Source organism: Pecten maximus, chromosome 19, assembly GCF_902652985.1.
Source record: "Pecten maximus chromosome 19, xPecMax1.1, whole genome shotgun sequence".
NCBI lineage: Eukaryota > Metazoa > Mollusca > Bivalvia > Pectinida > Pectinidae > Pecten > Pecten maximus.
In genome coordinates, this window is record NC_047033.1 from 16,384,122 (window position 1) to 16,407,135 (window position 23,014).

The window sequence follows — 23,014 nt, forward strand, 5'->3', positions numbered from 1 at the left end:
TAAAGTATTTCATATGGATAATCTATCTATTCGATGTGGCGTGGTCGGCAGGCACAAAGAAAGTGAGACAAGTCAGTGTCCCAACCCTGACATAGGCACAACGCTTTGGAGATGGGACAATAAAACAAGGAAAGTGAGACAAGAATAGCTAGCGTCGAGTCAATGATTCCGTAAACGTATAGACAAAGACAAGAAGATACGGATAAATGTACAAGGCCACACGATCAGAAAATTCAAAAGAGGACAACTTGAGATAGAACAGTATTCATGTATCAGGGTGTCCTCAGTGTAAATCTTTATATCAATACTGTTTATTTAGTCGTTAGATATCATAAAACTGTCATGAAAATATCCGCTCTGATATTCAATATAAAATTTTGTATATAATAAGCTATATAATAGGGTTTCAGACAAGGTTGTTACTCATTTCCCCTTTTCTTTCAATTTACAACCACATTCAGGCGGCGATATGAGAACGTTCCACCACATGGAATTAGCTGATTTGTGGTACACATATGAAACAAGTAAAGCTCTATCAGATTTTGTGATGGAAATTTGCATCCAAAACTATATAACGGGAGCAAATTGCAATTTTTATGGCATTTTTCTTCATAATTGTGTTTCTGCAAGTTCATTTTCATCCGAGAAAATTTTTGTTTTATGTTTTATGAATAACACGATGTTTTGGAAATATTTATCAAAAGAAATTTATACTATGTTGCGAATTACAATTTCGAGATAACCTTCTTTTATTTACGACCTTATGTCTTTGATGCTCAAAATGACAACTTTATAAAAATACATTTTCACTGACATTATGAAATCTGGGTGTCGGAAAGGTGTAAAATTATTCTTCGGAAAAGAAAAAAACTGTAGTTGAGCTAGATAAGAAATTATACGGGGGCAGGCTCCTATGGAGAATTAATATTTCTGGAAACAGGCCCACGGCAGGAAGCTTCTATGGCTAAAGGTCAACCAAAATTGTGAATTATATGGTCCCCATCCCCAAGAGGCCTGAGGGGCGGGGCAAAAAAGGGTAAAATTGACTGAAATTTCAAAAATCTTCTTCTCTACTCTCAGATATAGTGGAATCAAACACTCTTCATAGATGGAAGGGTCTTAAGGTGCTTTACCAAAATTGTGAATTTCATGACCCAGGGGTCTCGGGTTTGCCCCTGGGGAGGGGGTAAACTTTGCTAAGGTTTATATAGGGAAATCACATTTTTGACTATAATTTGTTGGATTTCTTTTGGAATTCATTCTAACTTGGTTAACATTATCAGTATGGGATAACAGATTGATGGTATGCACATGATGGCCCTGACTGACCCCCAGGGGCTAATGGGCGGGGCTAAAAAGGGTCAAATTAACAAAAACTTCAAAAATCTTCTTCTCTACTCTCAGATATGGTGAAATCAAACACTTTTCATAGATGAAAGGGTCTTAAGATGCTTTTCCAAAATTGTGAATTTCCTTACCCTGGGGTCTCTGGTTTGCCCCTGGGGAGGGGGTAAACTTAACTATAGTTTATATAGGGAAATAATATTTTGGACTATTATTTGTTGGATTTCTATTGGAATTCATTATAATTTGGTTAACATTATCAGCTTTGGATGGCAGTTTGATGGTATATACATGTTGGCCCTGACTGACCCCAGGGGCTGATGGGCGGTGCTAAAAAGGGTTAAATTGACTAAAACTTCAAAAATCTACTTCTCTTCTCTCAGACATAGTGGAATCAAACACTCCTTATAGATGGAAGGGTCTTAAGGTGCTTTACCAAAATTGTGAATTTCCTGACCCTGGGGTCTCAGGTTTGCCCCTGGGAAGGGGATAAACTTTACTATAGTTTATATAGGGAAATCACATTTTTGACTATTATTTGTTGGATTTCTATTGGAATTCATTCTAACTTTCTTAACATTATCAGCTTGTGATGGCAGTTTGATGGTTTTCACATGTTGGCCCTGACTGACCCCCCAGGGGCTGATGGGCGGGGCTAAAAAGGGTCAAATTGACTGAAATTTCAAAAATCTTCTCTAATCTCAGATATGATGAAATTAAATACTCTTCATAAATTGAAGGGTCTTAAGGTGCTTTACCAAAATTGTGAATTTAATGACCGAAGAGTTTCTGGTTTGCCCCTGGGGAGGGGGTAAACTTTATTATAGTTTATATAGGGAAATCTCATTTTTGACTATTATTTGTTTGATTTCTATTGGAATTCATTCTAATTTGGTCAACATTATCAGTTTTGGATGGCAGTTTGATGGTATGCACATGTTGGCCCTGACTGACCCCCAAGGGCTGATGGATGGGGCTAAAAAGGGTCAAATAGACTGAAATTTCAAAGATTTTCTTCTCAAGACCCAATTAAGACAGAATCAAATACTCTTCATAGGTGGAAGGGTCTTATAGTGCTTTACTAATGTAATGAACTTCATGACCCTGGGGTCACAAGTTTGCCCCTGGGGAGGGGTAGATTTTACTATAGTTTATATAGGGAAATCATATTTTTGACTATTATTTGTTTGATTTCTATCAGAATTCATTTTAACTTTGTTAACATTATCAGCATTGGATGACAGCTTAATGGTATACACCTGCTGACCCTGACTGACCCATAGGGTCTGATGGGTGGGTTCAAAAAGGGTCAATTAAATTAACTGAAATATTCAAATCTCAGGTGACCGTTAAGGCCCATGGGACTCTTCTTTTTGTAAGGAATGCTAAGAAAAGGCCCTTCCCATGTGTCTGATATTAGTTGGTTTTTTTGCCAGGAATACTAAGAAAAGACCTTTCCCATTTGTCTGATATTTGTTGTTTTTGCCATGAATACTAAGAAATGACCCTATCCATGTGTCTGATATTAGTTGGGTTTTTGTTTACCAGAAAAACTAAGAAATGACCCTACTCATGTGTCTGATATTTGTTGTTATTTTTTGCAAGGAATGCTAAGAAAAGGCCCTTCCCATGTGTCTGATATTAGTTAGGTTTTTTTTGCCAGGAATACAAAGAAAAGACCTTTCCCATTTGTCTGATATTAGTTGGGTTTTTTTTGCCAGGAATACTAAGAAATGACCCTACCCATGTGTCTGATATTTGTTGGGGGTTTTTGCCAGGGTTTAAGGGTTTAAGAACATCGCCTCCTAAAGATAAGAATTTGTTTAAATAGGCACATTTATCTTCATCATTTCTACTTCTGGATTCCAACATATTTGACCCTTAATTACGATGGTGATTGATATGTTGTGAGCCTCATATTGGAGGATATGAATTTTGTCGGACATGTTGTATTATTTTTCAACATAATAACCTTCAGTATCTATACACTTTTGCCAGCGGTGTTTAAGGGCCTCAATGTAACTTTTATAGAACTTTTTCTTGGCTGTTCAGAGAATCATCCACTGCATGTGTGCATCATAGGGCTAAAAGTGGTGACTGAAATAGCTGTTTTCAGTTTTGGAAATAGATGAAAATCTGATGGAGTGAGATCAGGAGAACAATCAATTTAAAGCCACAATCGTGAACGGCAGCCATGGCAATGACAGACTTGTGAACGGGGGAGCATTGTCCTGATGGAATAACACACCTTTAGTGAGCTTTCCGTGGCGCTTAAGTTTAATATTTTCCCGTAGCAGCCTCAGAAGTAAAGTTTGACATGTGCCATTGATTGTTTGTCCCTTAAGGAGATAATCTATCATTGGAATACCATCTGCATCCCAGAAAACCGAGGCCATAGCCTTCCCGACTGATGTGCCAGTCTTTGGCGGGGGGAGCCATGCACATATGGTGCTTCCATTGTTTCGATTGTTGCTTTGCCTCTTAGGTAAAATGATGGACCCATGTTTAATATACTGTGACACATCTCTGAAAAAGTTAGCAAGATCTTCCTCTAAAAGGTTAAGATAAGCACGCGATAATGTGCGCCTGGTGTGCTTCTGATCAATTGTCAGAAGTCTTGGTACCCATCGCGCCGAAAGCTTTCTAATTGCAAGATCCTCGGTCAGAATGGAATATAACTCTTCTAGCTATATATATTTCTGTGACTCGTCTGTCAGTCATAACAATAACATGAACTTTATTGGCCATTTCAGGGGTTGCAGCATTGACAGGCTTTCCAGGACAGGGGTCATCCTCAAGACGCTTGTCTGATTTACTTTTAGAGTGCTAACTCGTCGATATAAACTAACCATATAAGATCAGCCCTTGGGTACACGGCCCTATATAGTCAGAGAATAGTAGGACTTCAATAGAGGATCATTGAGCATGCTGTATGGTGTCCCTAACATCTCTGACGATCGAGACCAAGAAGGACTAAACAGCTGTATAGTGCCTACCATAGCATCACCGAATTCCTAGAGGGATTAAACAGCTGTATGATGTCCCTTACATAACTGACGAATCAGAAAAGGACAAAACAGCGGTATGATGTCCCTAGTATCACTGACGAGTCCTAGAGGGAAGAGACAGCTTGATGATGTCCCTAGCATAACTGACCTAGCCTAGAAGGACAAACAGTTGTATAATGTCCCTAGAATTACTGACTAGTCCTAGAGGGACGAGACAGTTTTATGATGTCCCTAGCATAACTGACCTGTCCCAGAAGGACAAACAGCTGTATACTGTACCTAGAATTACTGACGAATCCTAGGACTAAAAAGCAGTATGATGTCTCTTGTAGCACTTACGGGTTCTAGAGGGACAAAACAACTTGATGATGTCCCTAGCATAACACTGACAAATCCTAGAAATACTAAAAAATCTGTATGATGCAATTCTAGACTCACCATGTACATGTATTCAGCGAAAGCTTTATTTACTACAAAATTCATATATATAGGTGTTTCTCGCTTTAGTGCTTTTTGTAGTCAAGAAAAATAAAAATGTTCATGCCTGCTATTATTTTATGCAAGAATTTCATTTTACTCATAATTAAAAGTGCTTGAATTTCAAATGATGGTAAACTGCAGTGGACTACTAGTTTTGCTATTAACCGAAGATTTGAAAACAAATCGACAAAAATGTGCGTGCTCCAATTTGATGTCAGTATCGATTTCGAAAATGCATGGCAGATATTATCAATAAGATTTTTTTTTTATTTATCTTACTGATTTTGTTGTACTATCCTTAACTTTGGATTTGTTTTCATTTTGAGGCGTGATCGTCTTATAGTAAAATGTAAACTTGATCTATTTTACAACTTAATCATGCATACCAGGTATTGGTATTATAGATTCGTGAAAGGGGTCTTTCAAATAGAGGAAACAGGAGTACACAGGGGAAACTTGCATGATCAGACAGGTAACCGCATACCTTTTTATGTCTGAACCTGGAGTCGAACCCGTCCATTTACAAAATGTAGGTGAAAGGCAAGTGTGTTACTACTGTGCCACCTGACCACCCTACCTTGTAGTAGCTGGTGACTACCTCAATGAACAACATACAGGAGGCATGCCATATGCCATACAGAGCAATTAGGGGAAAGGATGTTTGATGCCCAAGGACACAACCACGACAGCACTGACTGTCAAATTGATCAGCTTTGCAAGAAACACAAACTGACACGGATAGGGTAGGGGACACACCTCGGATCTTCCCCCTGGTGTTATGCAACTCGCACTCCCATCAACTAAACTTACACTTCATTTTTGAAAAAAAACAAACTGTCAAAATGTGATGAAAAGAATTTATTAATCATATACAGTACTCCGGAGAAGGATCAGTACATAACAACAGTTAACAATGTAAATAAAAACATATATAACATATATTGGGATAAAGCAAAGGAAAGTGAGCATATCCAGACCAAACCTTTTCAAAACAAATTATTTGATTTCTTTCCAAATGGAACCTTAACATCATAATGATATTTTTCAATTTACTTTTTTTTTTTTACATTAAACAAATATTTCCATCTTTTTAATGAAAATGAAGAGCAAAATTACTGTTGAGAAATCAGTGTTAAAATCACAACCAAATACCAGTTATAAGTTAGCTAGGTTAATTGATAGATCAAATTGGAATTATTTAACATGCAAAATTCACATTCAGTAGCAATAGAAACCTCAATATAGAATCCAATATTAAAGTACCAAGTGTTAGTAACCTCACAGGTTTATCAAAGAAATCAGAATATAACTCTACAATCAGTCAAATGAAATACATTGTGCTTCAATATATACTTTATATAGTAATTCCAGGTACATCTATTAATTAATATTAAACAATTATTTTTTAATTAGTAAAAGTGAAGGCCTTATTAGTAGTATGGAAAATCTTAAATGTTATAATCAAAATTATCTGATGATATACTTGATGGAAAATATTTTAAATGAATCATACCACATGAAAATCCTATGGCACTGCTTATGAAAAGCTCTGGTTTTCTTGTGTCCGTCTTAAAATTGATTAATTAATTTGGTCGATAAATCATCAAACCAACAGTAATTTTCTGTTCAGCTGTGATACTGATACCAAACCAGTTAAAAAGTTTATTAAAATCAGAAAAGTATCACAAGTGATATATTTCTTATCCAAATATGTGTAATAAATACGTCCTGTCTAAATATTTGAAATAATCATGAAATTCGTTTGAAGATACGTTTTCTATGCTATAAATTTGAATAATTCATCCCGCCATATTCCCTGTTCTAGACATTTTTAAATAACTTATCACCAATCAAAATGCAGATTAGTTTATATATATTTTTTCATATCCAAGTTAAATGTTTTTTTTTTGTTTCAGGAGGAAAAAAGCAACCATATAAAACAACATGAAAAATATTCCACATAACAGCACAGGTTTAAGGTGTGAAATGAAAAGCAAGACTGCAAGGTAAATTCCCTTATAAAATATAATGTAACATACAATTTTAATGTAAAGCACATTAAGTCATATTTACAAAATATGTTGAATAAGAAAACCTAGCTAGAATTTTTGAAGATTGAATCAAATTTACAGAATAGCCTTTATATAAACAAACTCAATATATATATTATATCTAATGATTTATACATCTATAATACATCTAATATTACATGAGAAGTAGCTTTCTGTACATTGACACTGCTGTATCATCCTCTTTTGAGTTTTATGTGCTTTCAATGCAAGCTCATGTGACAAATAGAACTCTTTCAAAAATTTGTGTATCAATAAAAATAATTTGACATTCACTGTGACCACATGATCTCCTGTCATCAGTGGAGACACAAGGACTAGGAAAATAATATAGTGGTTGAATTTTAAGATTTAATTTGAACATTCTCAAAATGTTTACATTAGAGTGCAGTTTCAAACAGTATTAAAAATGAAACAACATAAATTCTTTCACAACAGCAATAAATAAATAGAGGGTAAATCATGAGTAATTGTTGTATATCATGGTATTTCTTTCACTAGGATTAGTTATTTTTAAACGTTACAAAAAGCATGAGCTTTATTAACAATGTTTTTTTTTTAATTGAAAAATAACTAATGACAGTGAAAGGAATGTTCCATGCAACAATCACAAGTTTGTGTGACCTGTTTCTACCACAATAAAAAAAGCTACGACGAGGATGAATTGTGTGTTTGTTTTTTATATTTGGGGCATAAGGATAGTTTTGCCAGTAATGAAGTACAGCTAAATAATATGCAAAACTGAAGATTTCAGATACATGTGGAAATTTTATATCACAAATCTTTATTAAATCAATTATCAGAAAAACTATTATCTGCTCATTTCTACGGCCATGTGAAGTGACCTTCACGAGTCAGCCAATTAAAATGCCATGAATCAAGTGATTAAAAATTAGTCTTGGTCAAAGTTCACCCTGTCTGCCAATCAAAACACATTTACAATTTATTCCAAGTGTGGTATAAATGTACATGTATGTTGTAACAATATCAATGGATGCATTGGAACTTGAATAACATCCACCTATTGTGGTAGAAATCAGTAAATTGAAACAATGACATATTGTTAATAGAAAGTGTAAATTTGTGATTGTAAAAATGATTTTTAATCAAAACTTTGTTGAACCATATTATTTTCAATGAATCTCTATAAAATATACTGTGTAAGTTAATTTATAGTCATAGATTTTCAGTCCAGATAATTCAATAACTTGTACCAATCTTTAATTCTGGTAATTGAATATTAAAGCAAAGAAAACATCAAACAAATTCAAAAGATTGTCAAAAACAGGTATGATACAAAACTACGAAGTTTCCATGCATGGTAATTAAAAAGAAAAAAAAAGTAAATGGGTCAAAGAAGTTCTTCTCCCCACAATCCACAGCATATTTTCACCAAATATTTATCAATGGAATCCTGTAATACTTCATGCGTGCTATCCATAATCCTGTATTTCAGGAATGTAGAACTTTCCTTCGGATACATTTTCTGTGGTCATCTCAATGCCAGCCTTCCCCCAAAGCTCATCTTTCCCCCATTGCTTAATTCTTTTCCTTTTTCTTGTCCTAGGAGTAAATATCTAGAGTTGAAATCATTTCATATATACATCACTATACATTATTTAAATATGTTAGTTTTCAACTAGGCATACATTTTCAGTATTTACCTATCAATCACAAAATAATCCATCTATTTACATACCTGATTAAGTCTAAACCATTTTGTCAAAATTCAATAATAAAACACAGAGACAATGTCCAATATCAATAACTGTAGCGTGACATTGTCCAATATCAATAACTGTAACCTGACATTGTCACATATCAATAACTTTAGCTTGACATTGTCCAATATCAATAACTGTAACCTGACATTATCCAATATCAATAACTGCAGCGTGACATTGTCCAATATCAATAACTGTAGCATGACATTGTCCAATATCAATAACTGTAGCGTGACATTGTCCAATATCAATAACTGTAGCGTGACAATGTCCAACATAAATAACTAGCGTGACATTGTCCAATATCAATAACTGTAGCGTGACATTGTCCAACATAAATAACTGTAGCGTGACATTGTCCAACATAAATAACTATAGCGTGACATTGTCCAATATCAATAACTGTAGCGTGACATTGTCCAATATCAATAACCATGACTGAGTCCTTAGTCACTTTGTAACTTTTGAAAAGTTGCTTTGTATCCTTAATTGTTTTATAGTAGCTCCAATATTTTTCAAAATTTGAATATCAAGTCCGTTTTCTTTAACAATGAAAATGCAATTACATCTGAGACACGAGAAATTATTTCCATTACCAGGTACTATTTTTTTCGAGAGAGTAAAAGTGTAATTTACATACCTTGTTGGAGAGAATGATGAGGAGGCGACGGAAGATTTGAATGAAGTCCATAAACAAATCCACACTGTGCCTGCAATACAAGTGAACAAGTATTAATTTCAATGGGCACCGTTACAAATGTCCCAAAAATGACCCCGTAGTCAAAAAATGAAAATACTCGTGTGCACTGCTAGTCAAACACAAACATTCAAGTTAAGTTTTTTTTAATTCTGCCTTATGATTTTAAAAAAACCCCAGACATGATGGAAAACTGATCAAACAGAGAAAGTGGAAGAAATAATTATAAGGATAGTAAACAAGAGGCCCATGGGGCCTGTATCGCTCACCTGGTTGGATTTGACCAAATGTCAAAATAATGTACATGTTCAATTTGTCAATACATATACAACAAGAGATCCCAGAGGGATCTTGGCGCCCACCATTGAATGATCTTCATAGGTTCCATGTCAGATTGATCTTTTCTCTACTTTTCCCTTCATTTTACTAATCTGTGCAAATTGAGACATCCCTCCAGTACTTTTTAAACAAGGGAATCCTAGCTATATTAGCTATATAAGAAATTTGAGATTTAACGATAATGGCTGTTTGTTTGCCAGGTTGTTTTCAGGACAGACTGGTCCAAAAATGCAATACAAGGGACCAAGGGGAACCTACTTATGAAATTTGAGAAAGATCCATTCAGTACTTTGAGAAATAGAGATAACAAACTTCATTTGTCAAAATCCAAGATGGCGGTCTGTCGGCCATATTGTTTTCCAATTGATTTCAAAATGCAATAAGCATAACGAGGCACCAAGGGGAACCTCCATATGAAATTTGAGAAAGATCCCTTCAGTACTTTCTCAGAAATAGCGATAACAAACTTCAATTGTCAAAATCCAAGATGGCTGCCTGTCGGCCATGTTATTTTCCGATTGGTCTCAAATCGCAATATGCATAACTAGGCACCAAGGAAAACTTACATATGAAATTTGAGAAAGATCCCTTCAGTACTTTCTCAGAAATAGCGATAACAAACTTCAATTGTCAAAATCCAAGATGGCTGCCTGTCGGCCATTTTGTTTTCAGATTGGTCTCAAAACGCAATATGCATAACTAGGCACCAAGGGGAACCTTCATATGAAATTTGAGAAAGATCCCTTCAGTACTTTCTGAGAAATAGCGATAACAAGAATTGTTTACGGACGGAGGGACGGACGGACGGAGGGACGGACGGAGGGACGGACGGACGACGGACCACGGACGCAGGGCGATTTGAATAGCCCACCATCTGATGATGGTGGGCTAAAAATGTACTCTCTGAAAAACCATATGGATTATTTTTACACAATAATGGTGTTTAAAGAAACTAAGTCCCTTAGGGTGGGGAAAACCCTTAAAAATTGTGTTTATCCCTTAATGCCCAGCGATACTATACATAGTTATGGGATTGAGGGTCACAGTAACCATTTATGCAAAATCTGTTCCCCCATCACCAAGGATTTTTCTGACCAAATTGGGTTCAAATCCATTTAAAACTCAAATCTCTATTTCCCCTATTTGGCCCCTCCCTTCAGGCCCCTTGGGGGTCAGAGTCAATATTTATATAAACTCCCTTTCCCCCTTCCCCTAAGGATATTCCAGACCAAATTTGGTTCAAATCCATTCATAACTTTATGAAAATAACGATTTAAAGGAGTAACCCCTATTTCCCTATTTGGCCCAGCCCCTCAGGCCCCTCAATATTTATACAAACTCTTTCCCCCCCTTCCTCTCTGGATGTTCCTGACCAAATTTAGTTAAAATCCATTCGTAACTTAATAATTAATAGCGATTTAAAGGATTAACCCCTATTTTCCCTATCAGACCCCACTCCTCAGTCCCCTGGAGATTCAGAGTAAAACATTATACCAACTCGGTTCCCCTTCTCTAATGAATATTCCTGACCATATTTGGTTTAAGTCTATTTAAAACTTTATGACTAGTAGCAATTAAAAGACTAATCTCTATTTCCCCTACTTGGCCCCGCCCCTTAGGCCCCTAGGGGTACAGAGTAAAAATTCATATAAACTCTGTTCCCCCTCCCCTCAAGGATGTTCCTGACCAAATTTGGTGAAAAGCTATTCAATACTTCAGGAGTAGTAGCGATTTAAAGGAGTGACCCTATTTCCCCCCGCCCCTCAGGCCCCTGGGGGTTGAGAATAAAGATTTAAACAAACTCTGTTCCTCTTCCTCCAAGGATGTTCCTGACCAAATCTGGTTCAAATTCATTAATAACTTTATGACTAGTAATGATTTAAAGGATTAACCCTATTTCCCCTATTTGGCCCTGCCCCTCAGGCCCCTGGGGGTTCAAAGTAAAAAATGTATACAAACTCTGTTTCCTTTCTGCCAAGGATGTTACTGACCAAATTTGGTTCAAATTCATTCATAACTTTATGACTAGTAACGATTTAAAGGATTAACCCTATTTCCCCTATTTGGCCCTGCCCCTCAGGCCCCTGCGGGTTCAAAGTAAAAATTTATACAAACTCTGTTTCCTTCCTGCCAAGGATGTTACTGACCAAATTTGGTTCAAATTCATTCATAACTTTATGACTAGTAACGATTTTAAGGAATAACTCTATTTCCCCTATTTGGCCCCGCCCCTCAGGCCCCTGCGGGTTCAGAGTAAAAATTTATACAAACTCTGTTCCCTTTCTGCCAAGGATGTTCCTGACCAAATTTGGTTCAAATTCATTCATAACTTTATGACTAGTAGCGATTTAAAGGAGTAACCCTATTTCCCTATTTGGCCCCGCCCCTCAGGACCCTGGGGGTTCAGAGTAAAAATTTATACAAACTCTGTTCCCCTTCTGCCAAGGATGTTCCTGACCAAATCTGGTTCAAATTCATTCATAACTTTATGACTAGTAGCGATTTAAAGGAGTAACCCTATTTCCCCTATTTGGCCCCGCCCCTCAGGTCCCTGGGGGTTCAGAGTAAAAATTTATACAAACTCTGTTCCCCTTCTGCCAAGGATGTTCCTGACCAAATTTTGTTCAAATTCATTCATAACTTTATGACAAGTGGCGATTTAAAGGATTAACCCTATTTCCCCTATTTGGCCCCGCCCCTCAGGCCCCTGGGGGTTCAGAGTAAAAATTTATACAAACTCTGTTCCCCTTCTGCCAAGGATGTTCCTGACCAAATCTGGTTCAAATTCATTCATAACTTTATGACTAGTAGCGATTTAAATGATTAACCCTATTTCCCCTATTTGGCCCCGCCCCTCAGGCCCCTGGGGGTTCAGAGTAAAAATTTATACAAACTCTGTTCACCTTCTGCCAAGGATGTTCCTGACCAAATTTGGTTCAAATTCATTCATAACTTTATGACTAGTAGCAATTTAAAGGAATAACCCTATTTCCCCTATTTGGCCCCGCCCCTCAGGCCCCTGGGGGTTCAGAGTAAAAATGTATACAAACTCTGTGCCCCTTCCCCCAAGGTTGTTCCTGACCAAATTTGGTTCAAATTCATTCATAACTTTATGACAAGTAGCGATTTAAAGGAATAACCCTATTTCCCCTATTTGGCCCCGCCCCTCAGGCCCCTGGGGGTTCAGAGTAAAAATGTATACAAACTCTGTTCCCTTTCCCCCAAGGATGTTCCTGACCAAATTTTGTGAAAATCCATTCAATACTTTAGGACTAGTAGCAATTTAAAGAAAAAGTTGACGGACGCCGGACGCCAGACGACGGACGCTGCACCATGGCATAAGCTCACCGGCCCTTCGGGCTAGGTGAGCTAAAAATGGACCAAAATCGAGCACAGCTATTGATTAATCTTGATACAAGATACCCCTGAAGAATCATTCTAACTGTTATAAAGTAATGGATTGAGTAAGTTGATTTGTAAACTTAATATGAAAATGAAAGATCTTCATCTTAAGGGTGGCTGTTATTTTTTCAAGAATTCATGTAATTTTTAAAGACTATTGTCAACAGCTAATTCTGAATTTTGATTTAAGATAAAAATCAATTGAAATTTTGATGGATAAAATTGTTTACTTGACCTCAGTCATGACTTACAAGATGTAGTCATCATCTCCCATTAACTTGACCTCAGTCATGACTTACCAGATGTTGTCATCATCTCCCATTAACTTGACCTCAGTCATGACTTACCAGATGTAGTCATCATCTCCCATTAACTTGACCTCAATCATGACTTACCAGATGTAGTCATCATCTCCCATTAACTTGACCTCAGTCATGACTTACCAGATGTAGTCATGATCACCTCCCATTAACTTGACCTCAGTCATGACTTACCAGATGTAGTCATCATCTCCCATTAACTTGACCTCAGTCATGACTTACCAGATGTAGTCATCACCTCCTATAAACCTGACCTCAGTCATGACTTACCAGATGTAGTCATCACCTTCCATTAACTTGACCTCAGTCATGACTTACCAGATGTTGTCATCATCTCCCATTAACTTGACCTCAGTCATGACTTACCAGATGTAGTCATCACCTCCCATTAACTTGACCTCAGTCATGACTTACCAGATGTAGTCATCACCTCCCATTAACTTGACCTCAATCATGACTTACCAGATGTACTCATCAGCTCCCATTAACTTGACCTCAGTCATGACTTACCAGATGTAGTCATGATCACCTCCCATAAACTTGACCTCAGTCATGACTTACCAGATGTAGTCATCATCTCCCATTACCTTGACCTCAGTCATGACTTACCAGATGTAGTCATCACCTTCCATTAACTTGACCTCAGTCATGACTTACCAGATGTAGTCATCATCTCCCATAAACTTGACCTCAGTCATGACTTACCAGATGTAGTCATCACCTTCCATTAACTTGACCTCAGTCATGACTTACCAGATGTAGTCATCATCTCCCATTAACTTGACCTCAATCATGACTTACCAGATGTAGTCATCACCTCCTATAAACCTGACCTCAGTCATGACTTACCAGATGTAGTCATCACCTCCCATTAACTTGACCTCAGTCATGACTTCTTCCATTAACTTGACCTCAGTCATGACTTACCAGATGTTGTCATCATCTCCCATTAACTTGACCTCAGTCATGACTTACCAGATGTAGTCATCATCTCCCATTAACTTGACCTCAATCATGACTTACCAGATGTAGTCATCATCTCCCATTAACTTGACCTCAGTCATGACTTACCAGATGTAGTCATCACCTTCCATTAACTTGACCTCAGTCATGACTTACCAGATGTTGTCATCATCTCCCATTAACTTGACCTCAGTCATGACTTACCAGATGTAGTCATCATCTCCCATTAACTTGACCTCAGTCATGACTTACCAGATGTAGTCATCACCTCCTATAAACCTGACCTCAGTCATGACTTACCAGATGTAGTCATCACCTTCCATCAACTTGACCTCAGTCATGACTTACCAGATGTTGTCATCATCTCCCATTAACTTGACCTCAGTCATGACTTACCAGATGTAGTCATCACCTCCCATTAACTTGACCTCAGTCATGACTTACCAGATGTAGTCATCACCTCCCATTAACTTGACCTCAATCATGACTTACCAGATGTACTCATCAGCTCCCATTAACTTGACCTCAGTCATGACTTACCAGATGTAGTCATGATCACCTCCCATAAACTTGACCTCAGTCATGACTTACCAGATGTAGTCATCATCTCCCATTACCTTGACCTCAGTCATGACTTACCAGATGTAGTCATCACCTTCCATTAACTTGACCTCAGTCATGACTTACCAGATGTAGTCATCATCTCCCATAAACTTGACCTCAGTCATGACTTACCAGATGTAGTCATCACCTTCCATTAACTTGACCTCAGTCATGACTTACCAGATGTAGTCATCATCTCCCATTAACTTGACCTCAATCATGACTTACCAGATGTTGTCATCATCTCCCATTAACTTGACCTCAGTCATGACTTACCAGATGTAGTCATCACCTCCTATAAACCTGACCTCAGTCATGACTTACCAGATGTAGTCATCACCTCCCATTAACTTGACCTCAGTCATGACTTACCAGATGTAGTCATCATCTCCCATTAACTTGACCTCAGTCATGACTTACCAGATGTAGTCATCACCTTCCATTAACTTGACCTCAGTCATGACTTACCAGATGTTGTCATCATCTCCCATTAACTTGACCTCAGTCATGACTTACCAGATGTAGTCATCATCTCCCATTAACTTGACCTCAGTCATGACTTACCAGATGTAGTCATCATCTCCCATTAACTTGACCTCAATCATGACTTACCAGATGTAGTCATCATCTCCCATTAACTTGACCTCAGTCATGACTTACCAGATGTAGTCATCACCTTCCATTAACTTGACCTCAGTCATGACTTACCAGATGTTGTCATCATCTCCCATTAACTTGACCTCAGTCATGACTTACCAGATGTAGTCATCACCTCCCATTAACTTGACCTCAGTCATGACTTACCAGATGTACTCATCAGCTCCCATTAACTTGACCTCAGTCATGACTTACCAGATGTAGTCATCACCTCCCATTAACTTGACCTCAGTCATGACTTACCAGATGTAGTCATCACCTCCCATTAACTTGACCTCAGTCATGACTTACCAGATGTAGTCATCACCTTCCATTAACTTGACCTCAGTCATGACTTACCAGATGTACTCATCAGCTCCCATTAACTTGACCTCAGTCATGACTTACCAGATGTAGTCATCACCTCCTATAAACCTGACCTCAGTCATGACTTACCAGATGTAGTCATCATCTCCCATTAACTTGACCTCAGTCATGACTTACCAGATGTTGTCATCATCTCCCATTAACTTGACCTCAGTCATGACTTACCAGATGTAGTCATCACCTCCTATAAACCTGACCTCAGTCATGACTTACCAGATGTAGTCATCACCTCCCATTAACTTGACCTCAGTCATGACTTACCAGATGTAGTCATCATCTCCCATAAACTTGACCTCAGTCATGACTTACCAGATGTAGTCATCATCTCCCATTCGCTTCTTCTCTACAATCATCTGGGTATCATACAGCACAAAGGCACAGAAGATAAACAGACCGGCATACAGCTGAACCTGGAAACCAACAATGTTTAATAAGACATCAAAACTGAGTATTCATCAAACAATTGATTCTTATTTCAAAAGCTACATCTCATTAGTGTATCAATATGGCAGATTGTTTTGCTTTATACATTTGAAAATTCATTGATAAAATTTAAATTCAGAGATGAATCATTGTGAGAAAAGATTTGCATAGCATAAATATTCTAGTACTGTTCTATACATCTGGACTATATTATGAAACCTAAATATCATAAAGATTTCTTACATGTCTGGGGCATGAATAGACTGTCTGAAGTCTGTATACTACTGCATGATTGCACAAGGAACAGCTGAGGTGGAATATTGTAAATTTGTGGTTTTTCTTGGGTGCTGGGAAAACTGAATTTTCCAAATTTTATCTATGCCACACAATACAACACTGGGTGGCCAGAATAGCTCAGTCTGCTTGAGCACTGTCCACATAACTTCCAGTGAAGGTCCGAAATACATGGTTCAACACTCCCTAACCATGTCAGTTTGTCTTTCTCTGGAAGCTGAGAAATTGTTCGGTTGATGCTCTCTATTAGTTATGTCCTTTAGCAAGGCACTTTACCCTAATTGCTCTGGATGACATGTATTGGGCCTCGGGTATACTGTTCAGTGAGGTAGTCACCAACTTCTACCAGGAGACTCGCCTCATAATGATCCTTTCTATCATTGTCGATAGCCCAGCAAACAAACAATATGGCAGACCCTAGATGATATCAAAGCCCCTTCCACCCACCAACAGACACACATGCACTTAAAACAAACTTGATATAAATAGATTTTCTAACATGATAAACTTCTTACCTCCCAGATAAGCCTTGACCCAATGAAAATGTTGAGGAGTCCAGCCAGACAAAGCCAGCTCAATGTACTCAGCAGGAACCCTGGAGACAGCAAAATATAATATTTATAACACAGAATAAACAAGAATAATATCCTATATATAAATATATAGTGTATCCGAACAGGCAAAGCAATATTACATCTGACAATAAACCCAAGCCTAGTGATAAGACTTCCAATATACACCGTTGCTCAGAACAATGATCAACAAATGTTATTTCATGCCCAATTCTCTGTCTGATCAGTTTTCTGATTTATAACTAGAGACCCCAGATCTAAGAAAGATTTCGGCATTTAAATTTGAACTTTGCTTATACTTTTCTTCTTCTATCGTGTTTATCAATAATTAATCCTTGATATATATATCTTGTCCAGTAGTATTAACAGAATATGACATTTTTTTTGTTTTTTTTCCACCATAAGCCAAACATGGTATAACAAGGGATCAAGAGAAAATGACAAATATTTGGAAAAGATATACCCAGTTAAAATCTCAAGTGTCAGGAACTGACTTCAACTTTAGAATCAAGGCTTCTGTCTAGTCATTTATCTAATTTACACAGAATAGAAGAAATAAGGATAAAAAGAATCAGCATTGAGATAGATTTTGACAATTAATTCACTACATACTTACCTCCCATGTACAGGAAGGTACGGTTGGTATTATACAGAGCTGCTAGTGAGAAGCTGATGAAGATGACTGAAGTCCCCAACAAAGCTGTTACAATGATGCTGTAAAATAGAATTGATACAACATGCAGACAGGACAAGTTTTCTTGAATAAATTATGTATTTTCTTGTGGTATAATTTCAATTATGTATTTTCTTGTGGTATAATCTCAATTATGTATTTTCTTGTGATATAATTTCTTATCTTAGATTTAGAAACATTTACATTGATCTCCCACATTATGCTCACCTTGGGTCGACCTTGATGACGTAGTCCAGGAGAGGTCCAAGAGACATTCCTGAAATTAAAATAAATTATTTATGATCAAGTTATACGATCAGAATTAGAGCTTCAGAAATTTTCATTTTTATTGACTGTTATTTTATCTTCTTTTTTTTTTATAATAACTGATAAGTCTATATATATAAATGTATTTAAAAATCCTTTTTATAATAATATAACTGATAAGTCTATATATATAAATGTATTTAAAAATCCTTTTTATAATAACTGATAAGTCTATATATATAAATGTATTTAAAAATCCTTTTTATAATAACTGATAAGTCTATATATATAAATGTATTTAAAAATCCTAAGTGTACCTCTCATTACCATTTAAACATATTTGTTTTCAAATGTGAAAACCAAAGGATCATAAGCAAAATACATGCAAACATCTACTTCTTTAAAAGGAGATATTATCAAGTCTCTCGTACAAAACAATGCAAACTGTGGTTGTTAAGTGTAAAAATGTGTCAACTTTTATTAAGTTTGTAAAGCAATAGCAAGACCAGTTTTAAGACCCTAAAATCATTTGCTACAACACATTTATTGCTTTTAAACTCACTCTTACCACTAAAATATGTAAAATAATAATTAATAAATTGCCGTTGTTTTTTTAAATGGATCATTCCTGGATCCCAGTGAAACCTACATTTTAAATCAGATAAGTTTGTTCAATCAGCATTCACCCAGAGGATATTGTTTGATAAGTTCAATTAGAAGTCACTCTTACCTGAGAGGAATGTGAAAGCAGCAAAGATACCCAGTCTCTTAGTTTCATTCTCCTTTGAGTGACGTGTTGATGCAAGCCAAAACATCAGCCCGATTGAGGCAATTGTGGTCAGAAGTCCAGCCTAAAACCAATATTTCATATTAATGTACTTGATATGTACAAGTATGCAAGTGCTAACTGCTTCTTTTTAAGTTATCAAAATCAGATGGTTTTCTTTTTGAAGCTGTTTTTTTCAATATTAGTGCATGATGAGGATCTCAAATTGATAATTTGCTGACTTTCGTACAAAAAATAGGTTAAGAGAGTTCAGCTGGAATCTGGTCATTCCTTTTAACTCGACCTGTTCCAATTAGAAGGTATTAAACAGGGTGTGTGGGTGTGTTTATATCAGGCCAGTGTCCATGTCTGAATAGATTGGTGGAAAGTGACTGGTTTTTATCATTGCCATTCGCTATTACAGCCTTTCCGCCTTACAGTGAAGTAGGAAAGATAGGAAAATGAGAAAAAGCCGGGTGATCAAGAGTTTTGATGTTTTTTTTTTTTCATTTTCATTCCGATTGATTTCATTTCTTGTCAAATTTGCCATCATGATTGCACTTTACGCCATACACATGTCACATACTGTACTAGCTATAAGATAGTAGATATTTCTGTTTTTTTTAAAAATATAATTAGCTAGACTAATGAATGTATACCTGGAGCCATCCTGTGTAAAGGTGAACGTAGGCCCCAGCACAGGCGGTGAACATGGAGATTGCAAGACAGCCATATACTCTCTTCAGATGGGCTTGGACATGATTTTCCCTGAAACACACAGAAATATGATAATTATTCAAGAAATAATGCACTGATATTATATTACCTTTTTTTTAACCGAATTATTGAAAGGGCTGAGATTTGTTATTGCTTTAGGTGTTAAATATGCTTGCTACAGCCAGGGTCATATGAGGACAGGTGACAAGGAGACACCTATAGAGGAAAACAGCACTGAAAGAGAGCAGTGGGAAAAGAAAGGAAAGGCTGAGGTTTTTGGTAGATAGCCTGAGTTTTATTGACTAAAAGAATACAGGTAAGTCTTTACAGCTCTAGCAGCCATCTTTCAGCATTACAGCGATGAAGCTAGAAAAATCAAGGCAAGGTATGGAATCTAGCACAATACATTTGAATAGTTAATTAAAAACACAGGTAGTGTTAAGTCCACGACCATCTTGCCACTGCCATTCAAGTTTTGTAAACCGCGATTTCATTGGTCAGCTACTGGTAGTGGCAAGATGGCCGTCAACTTGACACTTAACTGTTGATGCAGAAAACAACAGGGAGCACGAGAGGATGTTTGGAATGGAGCGTTAGACGAGTAAATAAGTTTGTTTTGGCCTTATATAAATTTGTTAACACCAAAGCCTGTAATTGTAGACTGCCATGTTTTCAGTGTAGCGAATAGACATTTTTGATTGAAATAATGTTCTCAATCATGTTTGCCTTAAGACAATTAATGGTAATCACTTTTCAAAGTTTTGAAGCTGCATATGGAAGAAATAGATTATTTAGGCATGATGTCTTGGTGTCATGATCAAGTTAACAATAACTTAACATTTAATTAAGACTACAGCTGTTGAAAAATCTTTTCTGGTAAAATTTTGATGACACTTTGAATGAAATTTACCAATTTTTACAGGACGGAGGAGTTCCAGACCTTTCTCTTTGTATCATTCTATAACCAGTCTTTGACTTATAAATGTGCTATAGGCACCTATGGTTAGACCTAGTGTTTGTTTACGAGGGCTTCAAGGACTGTATGTGGTATGTGTGCCTTGAAGTCCTCTATATATATGCTCTAGTGCAATGTATTGCTGCTACCATTTATTTGTGTAATTACATATGGAGTGAAGCAGAGTGGTAGCAGATAAGTTTGAATGTGTAGTGGTGTGCTTGTTTTGTTCTTGAGTCGGTGGTGTGGAGGATTTTGCTGTATATACATACTCTGATATATAGAGAAGATATTGAGTTTCTTTCTGTTTGAATGCTAATTAAATACATTGCAGCTGTCAATGGAGAACAAAGTCATGATATAAATTGCATTTCAACATAATTTGGACAAAGAAATGATCAGTTCTTGAGTAAATATATATATATACAAGGTGGCATATTGATTGTTGGGTCATGTCAAAAAGATGATACCCTTTTTGTTAAAAATGCATTAAATAACTTTGTGTTCCTAATTTCAAATCACTCTGCATTTGAATGACTCAAAGTAGTGATTCAAATGCAGGACCAAGCAAGGTAGCCTGATCGAGCTTCCATGTCTGGTGTATGGCCAGAATGCACTAATGCACCTAGCTACCTTACATAATATATGGCTTTTTCTGGGGGCTTGTTGGGGCTTATTTAAGCCAAGTTCTAAAAATGTTCAGTTTACTCCTGAAAAAAGCTATCCCAATTCACCAATTTCCTTCCCAAAATGAGACAAAATGTCCCTTTCCCAAACGAGTGATGATGAGAACCCTGGTTGTTGTGTCCAACCTGATACTATTTATACTATTTCATAGAAAATCTTCAAACAGGATATAAATTAGACATACACACGGTATAAAATACGTGAATGTAAGCTAAATATAGCTCCACTTTTATACGTACATATATTTAGTCCTTTAATTTTGGTTAACCACAGGTACGCGAGATTTAATTCATTTTTTTTTGTGATTTCAGTGATTTCATACATTAAACATTTGATGAAAATATGATAACTTGCTCCGATATAAAGAGAAAGTAATGCGTTACTTTCTGTTTCAAATAGAAAATACAGACTGTATGGTCGTGTATATTCAAGGCCCGAATATTTTGCAGCTGTCAACTCCGAAAACGCTATAACCTGAATAAAATACGATAATTACGATTCTCATACAGTATTAACACAGAAGTTAATTTAATTTCTTCATCTGCATACTTACAAGTTATCAAACTTGAATAGTTGTGGAGGAGGAAATTGGTTCGTTTCTGCGTGTCGGTTCATTTTTTCTGCTTCTGAAATTGGCAACGTTCGCTTCCGTTTCAAGTCGACTTCGTCATACAGTCGCTTATATCAAAGAAAAATATAACAGACAATATTCAACAATCTTTTTTTTCGAATTCTGTGATCGAACCGACCAAAAACAGTAAAAGTTGTTTTAAGAAGAAACGTTACAATGATATAAAATCTAAGTTACCTATTATAACCCCATCAATAGGTTTTGGTTCGCTTATGTAGATACAAAATTATCATAACCTTTGACCCCACGTTGTAACTGTGACGTGTACTAGTACATGTGTATCACGTAATTTCTAGATTAGTCTGCACAGAGACATATATACAGTATATATGTCTCTGGTCTGCAGTAGATCACGTATATCTATAGTGACATTTATGTAAGAATTTATACTCCCCTAAAATCAAACTTCGGGAAAATATTTTTTGGCCAAGAAAATATTGAAATGTTATAATTTTATTTAATATTATAGCAGAGAGGTGGCGTATATTATGAAAAACGGTGCATTCACATGCTAAAACTCCGTCTTATATGACAATGATTGTGTCACCGTCAATTTGATGTTTTTTATGTCCCAACTAAACAATATTATGGCAAGCCAATGCAAGTTATCATTTATTCCTGGAGCAATGTTAATCCAGTTATAAACCAAATTATAGAAGAAATCTTTTAATAGATAAAGTATCTCATAAACTTTAGATAAAGCTAGATTTTATTACCAGTGCAGGACCTTTTGATCCTCATACCGGACTCGAAAATATGATCATTACAATACCAAAAATCAATAAATTGTGACATTAACAGTTCCAAATCCTATATAATTTCATACTTATACTGTAGTTATATATATAAAAGTTTCTGCTTTCCCAATGATCATCTAGTCTGGTTTTGAAAGAATTTACTGTTGGTGCTAGGATAACGTGTTCTGGGAGATCGTTCCATATTCTTACAACGCGCAGACCAAAAAGGTGTTTCCTTATATCTAGCCGAGAATGCTGCGGATATAACTTTATCATGTCCTTTTGTTCCGTGTCTTTGAACCTCGTCGCTACAGAGCTTG

The 23,014-nt window shown here is 36.5% G+C and overlaps 1 protein-coding gene across 1 annotated transcript; it reads right to left on the reverse strand.

Annotated features, from left to right (window-relative positions):
• Positions 1 to 5,674: 5,674 nt before the first annotated feature.
• On the reverse strand, positions 5,675 to 22,004 carry LOC117317830 (probable Bax inhibitor 1). Its single transcript, XM_033872777.1, has 9 exons — positions 21,880 to 22,004; positions 19,627 to 19,735; positions 18,932 to 19,052; positions 18,163 to 18,211; positions 17,878 to 17,975; positions 17,205 to 17,284; positions 16,282 to 16,382; positions 9,266 to 9,335; positions 5,675 to 8,464 (listed from the first exon to the last, which is right to left on the reverse strand). Exons 1-9 carry the CDS (start codon positions 21,939 to 21,941, stop codon positions 8,441 to 8,443), a joined length of 714 nt encoding a protein of 237 aa, XP_033728668.1. The 5' UTR covers positions 21,942 to 22,004; the 3' UTR covers positions 5,675 to 8,440.
• Positions 22,005 to 23,014: the final 1,010 nt, after the last annotated feature.